The 18567-nt window shown below is 42.1% G+C and overlaps 1 protein-coding gene across 2 annotated transcripts in view; it reads right to left on the minus strand.

The window, feature by feature from the left end:
* sfl (N-deacetylase and N-sulfotransferase sfl) overlaps positions 1–18567 on the minus strand; it is a 755463-nt gene that overhangs the window by 36097 nt on the left and 700799 nt on the right. For both annotated transcript variants that reach the window (XM_033485087.2, XM_033485086.2), the window contains one exon: positions 4415–4667. In XM_033485087.2, the coding sequence (XP_033340978.1) occupies positions 4415–4667 (253 nt within the window). The remainder of the gene's footprint in view (positions 1–4414; positions 4668–18567) is intronic.

Raw genomic sequence — 18567 nt, forward strand, 5'->3', positions numbered from 1 at the left:
GCGACGAGTGAAACGGCCCGACAAAAGTCGGAAATTAGTTCCCTTGTTCCGATTCTATTACGCCTGTTGTCCGAAGGGTTAAAAGCCGGTGAAAACGACAAAGCCGCGTTGCCGCGCCGCTTTTTCACCGGCCGCCGCGATTTTAATGTCACGTTTTTAACGGAAACATGCCGCCCTCCCCTCCCACCGCTCCCGTCATCGCCGTTTGATAGACTATTGCGGACTTTTCGAAATCGATTTCGTCGATTTCCTTGGCGTCCTTGTGCGACAAATGGGCGAATATCGGCGATTTACGAAACGGTAGCCCTTCTTTTAACCTGTTAGCTGTGTTCGACGAGTATACTCGTCATGGAGAAACGGCAGGATTTTGTGCCATGACGAGTATAATCGTGTGGAAAAGATAGTGATCATTGGTATAAGATTGTAATTGGCTAAAATTGTAATTTTAGCGAAAACAAGAACATATTCTCAAATTTCAAGATGTTTAGAATATTTTGAATATTTTTCTGCTTTTTTTTGTTTATTATGTATGCAGTGTATGTTAATGTTAAGTGAACAAGTAAATATTAGTAATGAACTAGTAATATTATATAATATACTAATAATATACTAGTATATAATATATTAATAATATACTAATAATACACTAATATATAATATACCAATAATATACTGTAATATATAATATACTAATAATATACTAGTAATATACTAATATATAAATATTAATAATTGCACTCGAATGATGACTCCGAGGCACCACTAAAATTGTTACATCACGTTCCAAGATCATTTTCATATCATCGAAATTTCGATTTCAAACATGATTAAAAATATGACTATTGTACCAATCGCGAGACTCAATTTCGTACTCATAAAATGCACTTTGTCGTATAAAATGGAAACACTGCGAATCAGAAAAATTATTTTAGAATTACAGTTAAAATGGCTTCGAGCGTAAAGGGTCAATTTTATAGAATAAAACCGTCTTTTTGATCCAGTATTTTAACAGCGACGTTTACTCTGTGTTCGACGAGTATACTCCTCGTCGCTTGATTCTTGCGACACGTATAAATGCCGCGCTCTGAAAAAGAGACGCCACAGCTAACTGGTTAATCGTCGTGTTGTTATCTCCATCTTACAAAGAATCAAATGTGCTCTAAAAAATTCCCTGGAATCTCCCTGAATTTGTTCATTAATTCTTCTCAATTTTTCATAATTTTTCCAATTCTTCCTAAGTTTGTTTATACGGTAAATTGTCCCTAATTTTCCTTCAGCTTGTAAACAAAAATGGCCACTTTTTGAAAGAAACGATTACTCGAGCCTTGCGTCACGTTTTTACAGTCATTGACGATCGGCAACCATAAAACTGATCCGCAAGGCTCGAACAATCGCGTCTCCACTTCCCAAATTGTCCATCTTCGTGCGCAATTTCAGCGCGAATCAGGGAGAAATTGCTGCAGTTTCGCAACGATCCCGTTCTATCCGCGCACCGAGGGCGTTACTAGAGCGAAAAAACGGCGGCGCGATAATTAATCTTCGTTAAGGTGTTCCTCCTTTCATCGTGCGTGCCGCGGAGAATGCATAAAATCCGTGGCGGCGCCTATTTATCGCGAAGGTTCCGTCGGTCGTCGGGCAAATATTTCATCCCGGAGGGAACGGGCCTCGGAGGATCGTTCTCGAGAACGTGTTGCACGATCGTCTCGTGAAGAAAACAAAGAGAAGAAGAGAGGAGGAAGAAAAAGGGGGGCGATCCCGGGCGTAATGCCGCGGTAATCACAGAGTGCGGGCCCGGGCACGTGCGATCTCACGCGATATGCAAATTGATTCGGCGTGCCGGCCTTACCCGCTAAGAGGCATTTGTCGTATTGCGGGCCGGCGATAATCGCGCGAGGTCGACGCTTTCGCGAGCCTTTTCTTCCGTGAAATAAAGTCGCCGGTCCGTTCCGTCACGGAAACGGAGATTGCCAATCGCCGGGTCTCGCTTTCCGACGGAACGTGTCGCCGAAACTTATTTTTCGCCGGCCTGCGGACTATTTTAGCAAAATCGCTCGACCGCAACAAACAAACTGTGCAACGAAAGTAACAAAAAAGAAAAATGTGAGAAATCCAGAGATTCTGACAATTTTTGAAACGCAACTTGACTTTGCTCATTTAACTCGACAAGACAACTTAGAAACACATTTTTCAAGTTCTCGCGCCAGGTTCGGATAAGAGAGTTAAAAAATCGCGCTTTTTGGTCATTTTAAGCAACAGAAAAATTTGTGAAACGTGTTTTAGTCATTTCATTCGGTTTTTGAAAAGTTATCGCGAGCTTATTAGTTATCGAGTTAGTTATCGAGTTAGTTATCGAGCAGTGTTTTTCCGGGGGTTATAAAATGAAAATGGCGAGTTATAAATAAATACAGTTTTCTGAGATTTATTCGACAATTATAATAGAGATTCTGAAATGGAAAAGCTTGTTCATATTTTCTAAACAATATTTCTTTATCGAGTCCGATTTCTGTCGAGTTTCCTACGAAATATTCAGTGCAATATTCCGTGCAATATTTAGCGCAAGACTGCACGCAATATGGATTTTATCACGGCGATACTAATCTATACACTTCGAGCAGATTACTGGAACCGAATCATCCATGCACAGTGTCCGATTCGAGAATCCGAGACGCGGATACCCGAACCGCATTTAGATCGGGAACGTTTAATTTTAGCGCGGGAGATCCAGCTTCTGATTTCATGTGAAACAGGAGTCTCTTTAATTATTCGAAGTAGTGTGAATCAATCATTGCGACTACCTCGCGTTCGGGCTGCAGTAGCACGCGGAAACACTTAGTGCCGGTTTTATAGCCGTCATTAACATCCCCGAGTGCATTCGTTTTCCTTGCCGTGCGGCAGATATCGCGGTTCAACTATTGTACATTTTATTGAGCGATCATTCACCGTTGGACGCGTCTATTAACATGCTAGACGCGGCGTTTCTGTCGCTAATTATTCGAACACTCCACAGAATTCGTCAACAGGAACAAAATAAAGTGAACAGGAAAAAATCGATTCCAACCGTCGCACGTTTTCTTTTGGATTTTTATTCTTTGCTCGAGTCGAAATTTGCGATATTTTTAATTGATTTGGCTCGAAAAATAAAAATTCAACGTACTTTTTAAGGCAGTTCATTTAATCACGTTAGTACTTTTTTATAAGCCTTCAATGAAACTAGATGAAAATTTTAATTGTCGCAAATTGTTGCAAAAATAATTTCGGTTTTTCAGATTGATAGTTCGCAAGAAAATCGAGATTATTTCTGCAACGAGCCAACTAATAGATACTCGAATAATCTTCAATGAAATTTAATGAAACTTTAATGAAACTTTAATGAAACTTTAATGAAACTTTAATGAAACTTTAAATGAAAATTTTAATTGTCAGAAACCATTGAGTTGTTGCAAAAATAATTTCGGTTTTTCAGATTGATAGTTCGCAAGAAAATCGAGATTATTTCTGCAACGAGTCAACCAATAGATACTCGCGAATAATCTTAGATCAAATTGAATGAAACTTTAATGAAATTCTCGATGAAAATTTAAATCGTCAGAAACGATTGAGTTGTTGCAAAAGTAATTCCGGTTTTCCAGATTGAAAGCTGTCAAAAAGAAAATCGAGATTATTTTCGCAACGAGTCAACCAATAGATACTCTCGAATAATCTTAGATCAAATTGAATGAAACTTTAATGAAATTCTCGATGAAAATTTAAATCGTCAGAAACGATTGAGTTGTTGCAAAAGTAATTCCGGTTTTCCAGATTGAAAGCTGGCAAAAAGAAAATCGAGATTATTTTCGCAACGAGTCAACCAATAGATACTCGAATAATCTTAGATCAAATTGAATGAAACTTTAATGAAACTTTCGACGAAAGTTTAAACTGTCAGAAACGATTGAGTTGTTGCAAAAGTAATTTCGGTCTCCCAGATTGACAGCTCGCAAAAATAAAATCGAGATTATTTTCGCAACGAGTCAATATATACCCAGATAACAAAATTTGGGTCCAAATTGATCCGAGCACATTTAAGAAGTGCCAGTATTGCATTATTCACGACGACAATATTTTCTATATATATAAATAATAGATATATTATATAATATATCTATTATTATATATGATGATATAATTATATTCTACATATATAAATAATACAGTATCTAAAAACTAAATAATTAGAATAGAATCACGTTTTTTCATTTCAAACGTCCCAGTATCGAATGAGAACAGCGACACGTGGAACGAGGGACAGGCGAGAGTGAATTTATGGTTGCCGAACAAAGAGGTAACATCGTAGTTCCTGTACAGGATATGTTGCAGGGATTCGCCAGCGGCCGAGTTCAGTTTCTCGGTAGTATGGTTACGAGGCGGTACTGACCTTCAATCTAAGATTAGTGTGCACGAACAGAGGAAAGCCCTTCAGCTGTGCACCGACGAGACTTTCCTCGCCGGACGGCGCGAATCCCACGATGCCCACGGAGTACTCTCTGCAGTATTTGTCCAGCAGTTCGCGGTTCCATTTGTCCATCTGCAGATACTTGTTCAGGTTCTCGAAGATCAGGACCCCGTAACGACCTTTGTCCAGGTTCGTCAGCACCGGTAGCGACTTCCCGGCGACCTCCAGCTTGTATCTGAAAGCATTACGAGAACGGTGCTTCATTCGAATCGCCATCGAAACCTTATTATACGCGCTGGTCGAACTCCGTTCGAAAGAATCCACCCATTGCAATCGGAGAAAATTGGCGGCAACTCAAGATCTTTCTAAACTATTTTTTAAAGCAATTTTTTACGTTTACTTTCAGTCGATCGTGAAAAGAAAATCGACGATATTTAATTCGTTCGGACGCGTGTTAAGAAGATTATTTTTTGTTATTTATTTGCGGACTATTAGAGCCTTTTAAATAATACGTACGAAATACGTATAGTTCGGAGAAAAATAAATGTTATTGTTTTTTAAGGTGTAGCTGTTTTATTTGTTACAAGTTCGAATTTCTTATCAATAAAATGCAATGAGAAAAATTAGTTTGGATTTAGAGTTAAAGCAGCTTCGAGTGTAAACGCTTGAAATTTATTCTTTGCTGATCCAGTGGGTGGCGGTTAAAGGGTTAATTGTAACTATTAATTAAGTAATTAATTATTCCATTTAAGGAGAGTTTTGCGTAAAATTGTATCGACGCGGATTTCTCGTGCGAAACGTTTGTAACCTCGAAAGTATCAAAATTATTATTAAATCCCCTGAGATGTTACACTCCGTTTGATTAGTCAATTACCATCAAAGAAGAGAAAAATCAAGCCTGTTCCCCGGGGACTGGGATAATTAGTCGAGCAAGTAACAGAATCCGCAAGAACGTTTCGCTCCGGCGGTTTGCCCGATTTTCCGAATACGGCCGTCAAAATTACAATCTCCGCGGCAATTAAATCGATTCGAAGGGGACAGGATAATCGCCGGATAAATCATGCGTCCCGCGATCCAGGATACGAGCAAGTTTCCTCGTTCCAGAGCCCATTACCTACCCGGGTCTAACGTCGCCGGCCCGAGCCGTCCTTGCTTGCAGGCTGTTTTAAGGCCGGCGTGGATCACGGAAGGGCGCAATAAAACGCGCGAGATTCCGTAATCTCGCGGATCCCGATCCGGAATCAGACCGATGAGAAAGAATTCACGGAACATTTACGGGCAATATCCCGGTGACAACGATCCTCGCGACGGCCTCGTCCTTCGCAGGATCGCGGCCCGAAGGGACAACAAACTCTCCTCGGATCTTCGGCCGGATTTTATACTTCTCGCGAGATTATGCAATAAAGCAAGCATCGCTGCGAGCAAACGTGTCCTGCGGAATGGAATAAACCCGTTTCTGTCTCTCCGTTCATCCCCCTGCAACCCCTAAATTGCGTTCCACGCCGACGATATTTCGAGCGGCTCGTTGCGCGACGGTTGGGGTTGAAAAATTAAAAATTTGATTTCCGAAGTTTCATGTTTACTTGCATCGAATTAATATTATTTTATTAATTAACACTAATAAATGCTTCGAGGAACAGTCAATATTTTCCGAGCGAGATTTCGTTGTATACGTAAGTAGTTTTATTTATTTTATTTATTTACGTTTGAATATATTAAGAGATTTATATATTTCTCGATTATTATATTACTCGTCGAGTATATTATATAGTATATTATTATATTATTATATTAATCGCCGATATATATTATATAGTATATTATTATATTATAGTATATTATATATATTACATATATAATATTATATTATAGCATATCATATATATTACATATATAATATTATATTATAGTATATTATATATATTATATATATATAATATTATATTATATAGTAAGTAAAAAAATTATGTTAAGAATTAAATGTACCGAATATAAATACGGATAAGTTACTAATGGTATTAAAATGTAACTATTTTAGTGGAAAATTGGTTTGCTTCACCGATATATTTATTACACTATCTCGCCAGATAATCCGGCGAGCCATTCTCGCGACAATTTCAATCCGACGAGCAGCAGCCCCGCCCGGATATTTAAAACGTCCTCACCCTCCGTCGGATATTTAAAAAGGAGGGGCGGCAACAAATACGGAGGGGCGCAAAGGAAAGCTGGAATATCGATAAGCAAACGGAAAAGAAAGGCGCGGAAAGGTTCGTTATTGTTAAACGACGTAACAAGGACACTTCCGACGAAATCCCATTTCGCGAGACATCACCGGAGAACTCTTTCGAGAATAATAAAGCAATTACACGTACAATGCACTCTTTCTCTGTGCGGCGATCGCGCGTCAAGACCTTTGTTCCACCGAAGAAAACGCGGCCGTGGTTCGACAGCCGTGTTTATTCACTCGGAAACGGAGATGATTTCATTTTCTAATTGGACGTCTCATGTTTATTCAACGGTGAACCGGCAAGTAGTACTCGAACTCGCGAAGTTCATCGAAACTGTTCGGTCCCCGGTAATGAATTCGCTCGTCTTTGTCCGACGATCGAATCCCGCTCAATTTATTCGATTTATTATCCCTTTGCTGCGGGAATGCCGGAACACTCGTTCGACGGTCTTTGATCCGCGGTATTCTATGCTAGTAATTACGGTTCGGTCGCTATTAGCCAGAGCCGGGCATTATTCGAATCACATTTCGCCTAAATTCTCCGGTAAAATTTCGAAGAAAAACATTTCGAGTGAATTCGTCGAGTCAAGTTTTATTCGGAAAATATTTCGAGTAAATTCTTCGAATCGAATTATATTAGCTAAATATATTTCGAGTAAATTCTACGAATCAAATTATGTTAGGTAAATATTTCGAGTAAGTTCTACGAATTAAATTCTATTTGAAAAATATTTCGAATCAATTCTTCGAATCAAATTCTATTCGGAAAATATCTGAATAAATTCTTCGAATTAAATTATATTAGATAAATATTTCGAGTAAATTCTATTCGGAAAATATTTCGAGTAAATTCTTTGAATCAAATTTGATTCGGAAAATATCTGAATAAATTCTTCGAATTAAATTATATTAGCTAAATATTTCGAGTAAATTCTACCAATCAAATTTGATTCGGGAAATCTTTCGAATACATTCATCGAATCAGATTTGATTCGGAAAATATTTCGCATAGATTCTTCGCATAAAATTTGATTTGGAAAATATTTCGCGCAGACTCATCGATTCAAATTTGATTCGGAAAATATCTCACGCAGACTCTTCGAATCAAATTTTAATCGGAAACTATAAATAAATTAAATTAAATTGAAGACAGTAATTTAAAATAAACCTTTCAATTACAATTCGATTAAATATAATGCTTGAATTGTACAAATTCCTTGAGGTAACAGCACGACAATTAGAACATTAAGAGTGAAAATGACCCTAAAAAATAATTAATTTCTGACTCCAAACAAGTGTCATTACAACATTTGCCGCGAGCAACAGATACATCGAATAAACAACTCACAAACGTACCCCTTCGATCTGCACAATCGTACACATAAAACCAAGTGACCCGCCATTTTGACGGGTTCCGTAAAGCTAGGCGTTAATCGACGAATCGGCTCGCGGACGTCCTAAATGACAAAGAAACAAACGCTCGAAGTGGATCAACAACGGTCGGCATTCCGACCCATTAGCGAGCGGAATGGTCCGGTTATTTAGCAGAAACGGCGCTCAATTCCCACGCAGCAATCTTCGTTACTGGAAGCAACCCCCATCAAGTCCAACTCCATCCCCGGTTCCGGCCCGCTAAGGCTGGAAGTTCCGTCAACTTCGCTCGCTGATTAAACATTCAGAGCACGGTGATTAGTCGCGAAGGAGCGGCGCGGCGCGGCGCGGAGGGGAGGAGGAGTTCCTTCGTGCAACAGTCTCGCAACAACGCGTCCGGTTGTCCGACCGGAAGCCCTTCGCCGCAATTCCTCGGGAAAGGGAGGGGGGGACGCAGAGGGCTCGAAGACGAGCTCCTCCCCCTATCAACAGCTCACCCTAACCCTGGCCTGCGGGGTGCGGCGTGTTCGCGTGCTCGCGTGTCGCTGCAGAAGATCTCAGTCAACTAATGAACGAATGCCGGATAATTCAGCGGAGTAATCGGTTCGATAATTGGCGACCGCCCATTAACGACGGCCCGGCAATTTACGAGGCTAACGAACTGTCATAACGAACTCCGACGTGGCTCTTTTGTTCTTGGCCGCTGCGGCCTTGCTCGGCTCGGCCCGGCCCGGCCCGGCACGCCGATCGGCTGCCACCGGCAATTGGCCCGCGTGTGCTCGGGCCCGCGTGCACCCACGAGGAGATCCACCCCCGGGATTCAAAGGCGAGCCGTCTCCTCGCCTACACTCCCATCTCCCCGACTCTTCTCGCCCATTGAAAAACCCGCGGCCGCAATTAGGACTGTTTAGCATTCACCGCTCGCCGCTCGAGTGTCCTCGTCCTGGATTATGTCCTTCGATCGGCCCCAACCAAGTAGCCACTTCCGCCACCCCCTTCACGCTTCGGTTCAACCATCGGGGAAGGGCCGCGGACGCGGTCCTCGAGGGCGGACCGCTGGAAGACTTTAACTAGCGACGCTGCTCGTCTATTACCGGGTGTGGACGAAATATTTGCTGGGGTCGCTTTCACCGGATCTGCTGCACGACTCGGGGATGCAACCCCTACGCTGACGGGGAATCGCTTCTCGCCGTTGCGACGAAAAATTTCAGCGAGAATGCTACGCCGCTACGGGTGCGTCGTGCTTCGGTTCGAGCGTGAAGGGGTGAGATATGAGAATCACGATGTTTCATTTTCTTTCTTTTTTCTTTTTAATGGGACATTAACGAAATTGCACTGAAATTGTTAGGATAATTGATCGCGTCGTTGAGGCATCGAGATACATTTTTATTGACGGGAAAACAAAATTGCAGTGAAAACGCACCCCGACAGTGTGTGTACGTTGGTACGAGCGTGAAGGTTTGCGATGGAAAAGATGATATTTTGACAGTTGTTTTACGTAACGTTAATGAACCGATTGTTCTGAAATTTTTAGGGTGGTTTACCACATCATCGAAGCATCGAGATACATTTTTATTGATGGGAAAACAAAATTGCAGCGAGTATGCACCCCGATCGGATGCGCATATTGGTTCGAGCGTGAAGGGATGCGACGGAAACGATGATATTTTGACAGTTTTTTTACGGGACATTAATGAACCGATTGTTCTGGAATTTTTATGGTGGTTTACCGCATCATCGAAGCATCGAGATACATTTTTATTGATGGGAAAACAAAATTGCAAGCGAGTATGCACCCTGATCGGATACGCATATCGGTTCGAGCGTGAAGGGATGCGACGGAAACGATAATATTTCGACAGTTTTTTCACGGCACATTAATAAACCGATTGTCACGAAATATTTAGGGTGATTTATCACAACACCGAAGCATCGAAATACATTTTTGTTTAATAGAAAAAAAAATGGATCTTTCAGAAAATAAATATCAAAGTTAACGCTGTCGAACAACATATTTTGTATAAAATCGACTTCGTTAAAATTGTTCTAAAAAAAAATGTTCCCCCTTCGAAAAAGAACCTAGATTACGAATAAACGCGCATCGCGTAATTTTCTACTATAAGAGAATAATACCGCCGGTCCATAGTTTCAATTACAACTAACCCGAATTTCGCAGGGAAGCGTTAAATTAACGGCGGGATCGTTTCAATATTTAAATATCAATTTCGTTCGGCGGAATCAAACGTCTTCACGCGGACGCCGGTTCCCGCAGAATGGTCCGCGGATAATTGACAATCAGCGAGCGGCGAAACGGTCCTGCGGAGAGAGCTTGTTAATTGCGTCGCGAGTGGCCGGCGTTAATGAGAAAGGACCGTGTAATTTTAACAAGGCGGCGCGTAATCGATTCCACGCAAGACTCCCGGAACGTGCCGCGTGAAACGTATTAATGCGGCCCGGCCGGAAAATGGGAGATATTAATGGCCGTGCCGGCCGTAACGGAAACGGACTTTTAATTAATGTCGGTTGCGCATTAATACGCGCGATTAAACATTTACATGCAATAACCAGAGCTAATTTCCTCGGCGGGCGAGGGCCAGGCGAGGCTCGCGCGTTCCAGCCCGAAGACGCGGACGAGTTTCGGCCGCGCATTTTTTTTCTTCTAATTGAGATCGTTTCGCTGCTGGTTTCTCTTTTTAATTGTTCCACCGGCCGAGGGACTCGCCGCCCAATTTCGCCGGGCCTAATGGAGAATTTATTCAATTACCGCGGCCCGATGATGACTAATATACGCGGCGCGGCTCGAGGCTCGGTGAATAATCAGGGCTCGCGATACATATTTTACCGGGCTGTTAGCATTGTAAAAACAACTCGCTTGTCCGCGGAATACGCGACGGAACGCCGGTAAATGAGTTCCGGATGCGCTGCGGAAATATTGTTAACAAACAACAAATAAACTGCGTAGAGATCGTCGACGCTGGAACTACTTAACTTTGTAATCTATATTGTTAAATGAAACTGGATTTATTTAAACGTCCCACGATTTTTATTATAATATATGCTTGAACGACGAAGTTCACACGCTAAATTCTGATAAAAACATGTTTACAATAGCAAGGATTGTAAAAGAAAAACTCAGAAACCAGACGCTTCGACTGATTAGAGTTAAACAAAAATTCTTCATTCGAATTAATTAGCATTGTTGTATAGTTGTTTTTGGTGGTAAAACATTTTTCAAATTTACCTTTCATCGAATTACCTTTATTACTATTAAAATTTACCTTTTTAAGTTATCCATTATTTATTATTTATTTTAAATTAACCTTTAGAACAAGGAAAAACGAGACATTCGAGTGCAAGAGTTTAGGAATGAAAATTTGCTGCCTTCTTCGACATTGGCCAGGAAAACGTCAAAATATAATAATCAGGAAATAAACCTTCCCAAAAGTTTCCATAAAAAGAAGCAGTGCAATATCAGTGCACAAATCTATAAAAACGAAAATTTTGCTCCCATCGTTTCCCAAAAAGAAAGAGCCATAAGAACGCAGAAATAAAACTCGATGGGGATTCGAGCAGCCACGATGCTTTCGCGAGAAGCGAGTACCACGTGCAAAGCACGAAACTGCAAAAAAGCGAAGGTTCACGGGGGTCCGAGCAGCCCCTATTCATTTCCAAGAAGAGGAGCACAATGTCCAAGAATAAAGGTTCCCGCAAAACAAACATTTCGAGTGTCGCGGACGCGGCGCGCGCTCTCTCCCGGCAAGAATGGAACAATGTCTAAGAACAAGGGACAACAGAGACAAAAATTTGCAGGGGCGCTCGGCACGCCAGCCATCTGCATCGACGCCGGGAATAATCGCCTCGGGGGTGTTCGAAGCGGCGCGGCGCGACGCCGTCGCAAAAAGAAACAACAACCGTCGGCGAGACCCACTCGACACGCACCCCTTTAATAAATCTTCGGGTCGATCCGGAGACAAAGGAGGACAAAATCCTATTGTTCGCGGGCGCACTTGATACCGCGCGAAATTACGGGACAATTAACGCAGCGACCGAGCGTCGGCGACGTCGCGGTCGAGCTTCGATTAGGGGTGAACGACTGGCGAAAAATACAGCGTGTCCCAAAAATGTCTCGCAATCCGGAAATGGCGGGTTCCTCGGATCGTTTGAAGCAACTTCTTCCTTTACAAAAATTTTCTCCGAGGCACCGTTAACGAGTTATTAACGAAAAACAGTGACCAATGAGAGGCGAGCTCGGCTGGCGCGAGGCGACCGAGCCGATGAGCGGTATTGGGCTTCGTGCGCTGGTTGGCTGGGCCGCCTCGCGTCAGCCGTACTCGATTCTTATTAGTCACTGTTTTTCGTCAATAACTCGTTAACGGTGCCTCGGAGAAAATTTTTGTAAAGGAAGAAGTTGCTTCAAACGATCCGAGGAACCCGCCATTTCCGGATGGAAAGTGTTGCTTCGAATGACCCGAGGAACCCTCCACTTTCGGATTGCGAGGCATTTTTGGGACACTCTGTATATTCGCCGAGTGGTTCTCGTTTATGTGTGCGCCGCGGGAAGACGCTACTGGCCCCGTGGAGGAATAATTTAGCCGTCGGGCGTGTCCCGAAGAAATCGCACTCGCCTCGTAAATCCGCTCCGACGTGTGCCACCCCCAAACCACCTCCGCGAGCCCTCCCCGGCTAGCAAACTCCATTGGATCGCCGCGGGAAAACAAGTTCATAATTTTCAGAGCCCCGGCTGATTTGGCACGCTTATGTCACGCAGCGAGGGGCGGAACCGAGCCGGATTTTCCATCCCTTCGGATCGTATTTCAGGGGAAGTTGCTCGGATTTAAATCGCTATTCCTGGTAACACTCGTCGCGGGAAATATTGCTCGATTTCTGTCGCCGGGGCTTTCTGCTCTTAAACCTGATTAACGAGCGGATTTCATGCGTTCGCGGGAAAAATTGGCGGCCGAAGAACCGGAAGGAAAACAATCGAGGAATTTTAGGATAATGTTGTAGTATTTCTCATTTACCGAATCCGAATTTATATTCGAATTTACATAGAGAATACATTTCTGTTCCTTTTTCTGTTTCCCTCGATCGAGGATTTTATTTTCAGCCACACAGATCCGCTGTCCGTTAACGAGACACCCTAACAGGGGGTGCAAATGCTTTTCTTTCGATGGAAAATAGCGCTGGAATTCTGGCAATAGAGCGACGAAAATGCATTTAATCGTTTAGACGTCGCATTTCAGCGATACACAATCGTCGACCGCGGACCGTAAATTGCACGGAGAAAATTTTACTATTCATATTTTTGATCGGCGGTGAAAAGAAATCTGAACTCTCTCGCATCTGTGTTTCCCGTGGACGTTAAACGTCCGGTCCGATCATTCGTTAACTTATGAAATATGCATCCGGAATGATCGCCGCTCTTCTTATTAATATTCAAGGGACAGCCGGCGGAGCATGATCAACGGGGAGCACGCAGCGGCGCGAAATCATTCGCTCCCCCCTCCGGGGGGGGGGGCGGTATCGCGGTCGATTAAATTACAGATTTTCATTCCGCGGAATCTAATTACCGTGACGATACGAAAACAATCAAAGAAGCTGATCGAATGACGCCGCAGCAACAGCCGGCCGAACGGTTAATTCCGCGCCGTTCCTCGTTTTCAATTCGACACAATTAGGTTAATTTCGCGCGCGGGCCCGTCGTGTTATTGGCTGAAAGCGTAATCGATACACGGCTGTCCCCGGCCGGAAAATTCGCGCGTTCGAGCGATTAATTAAAAACATCCGGCTAAAATTAGTGTCCGCCGCCGGCGGGGGCCGGCCGGGCCCGTGTTTCCCTTTCCTTTTCCGGGAACTTTCGGCGGCCGACGCCGGGCGCCGCGACGCCCGGAGGATCGAGAACCGGGGAACTTCGTTAGCGACGCCATGCCGGAGTTCCACGGAACTTCTCTACTTTCACCTGCAGCTAGTTATTAATACGAAAGCGTGGTAAATATGCGCCGCTAACGGGAACAGTTTCGAACCGTAATAATAATTTCATTCCGCCCCGTCTCTCTCTCTCTTTCTCTCTCTCATCCCGGTTTCTCTCTCTCCCGTTTCACCATTGTTTCTTCGTTAGTCGACAATCCCGCTTCCAACATTTCCTACCCAGCTGTTTGTCATTTGCCCGTTGCTAAACAGACGCGAATTGAGAGCTCCGGGCATCCACCGAAATCTTTTTTTGCCAAAATGAAACGCTATATTTTATTCCCGCATTTTCCATTATTCAGCTCTCTCGCTCCGAGCGCTCCAGGTGCCCGTAAATTCTCGTTTCGCACAATTTTGTAAGCTGAAATTGCAACAGTCGATCTAACGCATTCGCACAAAGTCGACGCGAATCAAAGATTCAGAAATAAAATAATTTTGCGCGATGTTTCCGTCGAATCTTTCGACATTGGAATATTCAGCAGCAATTGTTAACACGTTGAATGCCACGGGGGTCACCGGTGACCGGCGCGCCTAAATTGATAGAAATATATATAATTTAAAAGAAATGTCAATATCTAAAATTTTGTATTATTGCCATCGTCGATTCAAACAGTGACCCCTGTCGCAATTAACATGTCAAACATGGTTATACACTGTAACTTATCTATTGCAGATAATATTTCAACGTTATATGTATCACATAAAAGAAAATTCATCGTGGCGCCACGGACAATTTCTGTAAAACCGGCGTGGCAGTCAACGTGTTAATACAAAGTGCTACGAAAAATGAAGTTGCGGTGATCGATAAAGTGTATCTGTCTCAAGTTGTTCAAATTGTATGAGCTTTCTAGAAGCTTTTTTCGCAGGGACGCCAATCGATGAAAATTTAAATCCAGCAGCTATTATAACCGACGCCGACAGAAAGTTCGCAAATAAAAATTGTTTAAATTGTATTAGCTTCCTATAAATTCTTTCGCGCGGACATTAATTAATGAATATTTTGTTCCGCGCGCTGTTATGCCCGACGCTGCAATAGTCGATAAAATGCGCCTGCATAGCGGTGATGCGTGTAAAAAGTTCGAAAATAAAAATCGCTTAAATTGTACGAACTTTCTAGAAATTCTTTCGCAGCAACATTAATTCGGTAGAATTAAATTCCGTGCGCTATTACAGCCGACGCTGCAACAGTTGCTAAAACGCGTCCGTACGGTGTTGACGCGCGATAGAAAGTTCATAAATGAAAATTGTTTAAATTGTATTAGCTTCCTAGAAATTATTTTGCGCGAACATTAATTAGTAAAAATTTTATTCGACGCGCTGTTTTAACCTGGCGCTGCGATAGTCGATAAAATGCGCGTGCATAGCGGTGATGCGTGTAAAAAAAAAAATAGAAGTTGTAAAATAAAAATTGCTTAAATTGCATGAACTTTCTAGAAATTCTTTCGCAGCAACATTAATTCGGTAGAATTAAATTTCGTGCGCTATTACAGCCGACGCTGCAACAGTTGCTAAAACGCGTCTGTACGGTGTTGACGCGCGATAGAAAGTTCATAAATGAAAATTGTTTAAATTGTATTAACTTCCTAGAAATTATTTTGCGCGAACGTTAATTGGTAAAAATTTTATTCGACGCGCTGTTTTAACCTGGCGCTGCGATAGTCGATAAAATGCGCGTGCATAGCGGTGATGCGTGTAAAAAAAAAAGTAAAAGTTGTAAAATAAAAATTGCTTAAATTGCATGAACTTTCTAAAAATTTTTTCGCAGCAACATTAATTCGGGAGAAATGAAATTCCGTGCGCTATTACAGCCGACGCTGCAACAGTTGCTAAAACGCGTCCGTACGGTGTTGACGCGCGATAGAAAGTTCATAAATGAAAATTGTTTAAATTGTATTAGCTTTCTAGAAATTATTTTGCGCGAACATTAATTGGTGAAAATTTTATTCGACGCGCTGTTTTAACCTGACGCTGCGATAGTCGATAAAATGCGCGTGCATAGCGGTGATGCGTGTAAAAAAAAAAATAAAAGTTGTAAAATAAAAATTGCTTAAATTGCATGAACTTTCTAGAAATTCTTTCGCAGCAATATTAATTCGGGAGAAATGAAATTCCGTGCGCTATTACAGCTGCTGCAACAGCGTGTTCGATAGAACGCGTCCGTCGCAGCGGTGAAAATAAAAAGTTCATAAATAAAAATTATTGAAAATTGTACACGACGCTACTACGAATCCTTTCGCGGGAACATCGATTCGAAAGAGGTAAATACGACGCTCTCTTTTCATACGCGAGACTGCGCTAATCGATAAACCGGAATCCGCGCGAAGGCTACGGACGCGAACAAATTCCTCAAATCGAATTCCTCGAACCGCGTTTCTCCTTCGAAAAATAACCTCGTGCGCCTGGAACGCTCGGGGCTGAAATTTTTTTAATACATTTATATATGAAGATTCTCCGTTGCGCGCGAATAAATCACGAGGTGTAGAGGTCCGGATTGTCGCGCGATTCCGTTTGTTTTCGTCGCTATAAGAACGGAGACGGCTGCTGAAAGATTCAACAACTCCCGAAATAATTTGATATTCCACGGGAGCGATAAGGGGGTGGGGGTGAAGGGGGAGGGCGGGAGGTTCGCGGGAGCAAATCTTCAACGAAAACTCCTGGAACGCGTGGACGGCTTAAGGCCGGCCCAGCGCAACGGTCCGAGGCTTTGTTTTCAAGAGAAACTTTTTCCGCGGACGAAAGGAACAACAGGCTCCCGTCATAATACCCGGCAGAAACAACACGCGGAGCCGGCTAGCCGGCCGGGACGCGCGCCGTCTCTCGAAAAATTCCGCGAGCTCAGACCCCGATGGCCCCGTTTAAATTCAAGCAGCGTGCGTGAATCGTTCGGCCCGAATCGCTCTCGCGAATCGGATTACCCTCGAACACTCCGATTCTTTCCCGGCGACTTCGCCGAATCGTTTCGCCCGGCGAAATTTAGGTATTACGCGCGCATCAGCCGGGAACTTTTTCAGAATTTTCTATTACCGTCGACTTTTTCTCTCTTTCTCTCTCTCTCTCTCTCTCTCTCTGTCTTTCTTTTTTTCTTTCTTTCTTTCTTTCTGACGGATTCCGTCGAGATCGAATCCTTCAGCCGGCTTCAATTCAAAATTGTCGTCCAGCTACGTGCACTGCTTTTTCCAAATTTTCATTCAATTTTCACGTAATTTTTTCTAATTTTCTATGCTGTTCTTGAGAACAGTTCTATTTCAGTATTCGGCAAATTTGGAGGAGATCGAATCTCCCTCCCTCCCTCTCTCTCTTTCTTTCTTTCTGACGGATTCCGTCGAGATCGAATCCTTCAGCCGGCTTCAATTCAAAATTGTCGTCCATCTACGTGCACTGCTTTTTTCAATTTTTCATTCAAGTTTTCACGTAATTTTTTCTAATTCTCTATGCTGTTCTTGAGAACAGTTCTATTTCGTTATTCGGCAAATTCGGAGAAGATCAAGGTAATTTTTCTATGGTAGATCACTGGCAGGTTGAGAAGGTTACGTGGAATCTTGCAGAAGGAAGATTGTATTGTGAAGTATTTTAGCAAGCTACATTTCTTAGCTAGACTTTTTATGTTCGATTAAGAATTATTTTAAATGCAATAGCTTAAATATTAAGTCTGTTCGACTTTCAATGGTTTGCACGATTGTATTATTAAGTATTTTAGCAAGCTACATTTCTTAGCTAGACTTTTTATGTTCCATTAAGAATTATTTGAAATGCATCAGCTTAAATATTAAGTCTGTTCGACTTTCAATGGTTTGCACGATTGTATTATTAAGTATTTTAGCAAGCTATATTTCTTAGCTAGACTTTTTATGTTCGATTAAGAATTATTTCAAATGCAGCAACTTAAATATTAAGTCTGTTCGACTTTCAATATCTTGCACGATTTCATGTTCAGATCGGCGAGATAGAAGATCGGGTTCTATCTCTAATATAATTTATTATATTTCTGCATGAAAAAAAGGACTAATACTTTCTAAAATTATCATTAAATAAGGGTTAATTCCAGATGCTTTTTATTAACCATTTGAGTCCCACGGAGCATTGAAAAAACACGGTCGAAAAATGCCAAACAGCGCGTTTGCCTTAATATGCGTGCTATTAGTTTATAAATATTTCCAGTTTACTTCTATAAAAATTATTGAGAAGATAACAACGAAATACAAAGTGCGTCAGTTGTATCATTTATATTACAAAAAAACAGCTGCGACGTACGTGCGTCAATAAAGTTTAGCGCGCTGATTCGACAATCCGTGAGTGCACCGTCAATTATCCATAGCGTTCAAATATCCTGGGACTTCTTGACAAAAAAAAATAAATAAGAAATACTTTTCTGCACTCGTTAAAAAATTGGTATATACGTAGGTTAGATACAATAATACAGGATAAAAATCAAACTGTTAAACGTTCGCTGTTTTTTCTTCGCCGATTCTCTTTCAGTTCAAATACGACACGTTCCTATCCTGTTATTATAAAAATGAACAATATGGATAAAATAACGCGTATAAATCAGTTGACTGCAATTCAATTCAAT

This window comes from Megalopta genalis, chromosome 12 (genome assembly GCF_051020955.1).
Source record: "Megalopta genalis isolate 19385.01 chromosome 12, iyMegGena1_principal, whole genome shotgun sequence".
NCBI classification, from domain to species: Eukaryota; Metazoa; Arthropoda; class Insecta; order Hymenoptera; family Halictidae; genus Megalopta; species Megalopta genalis.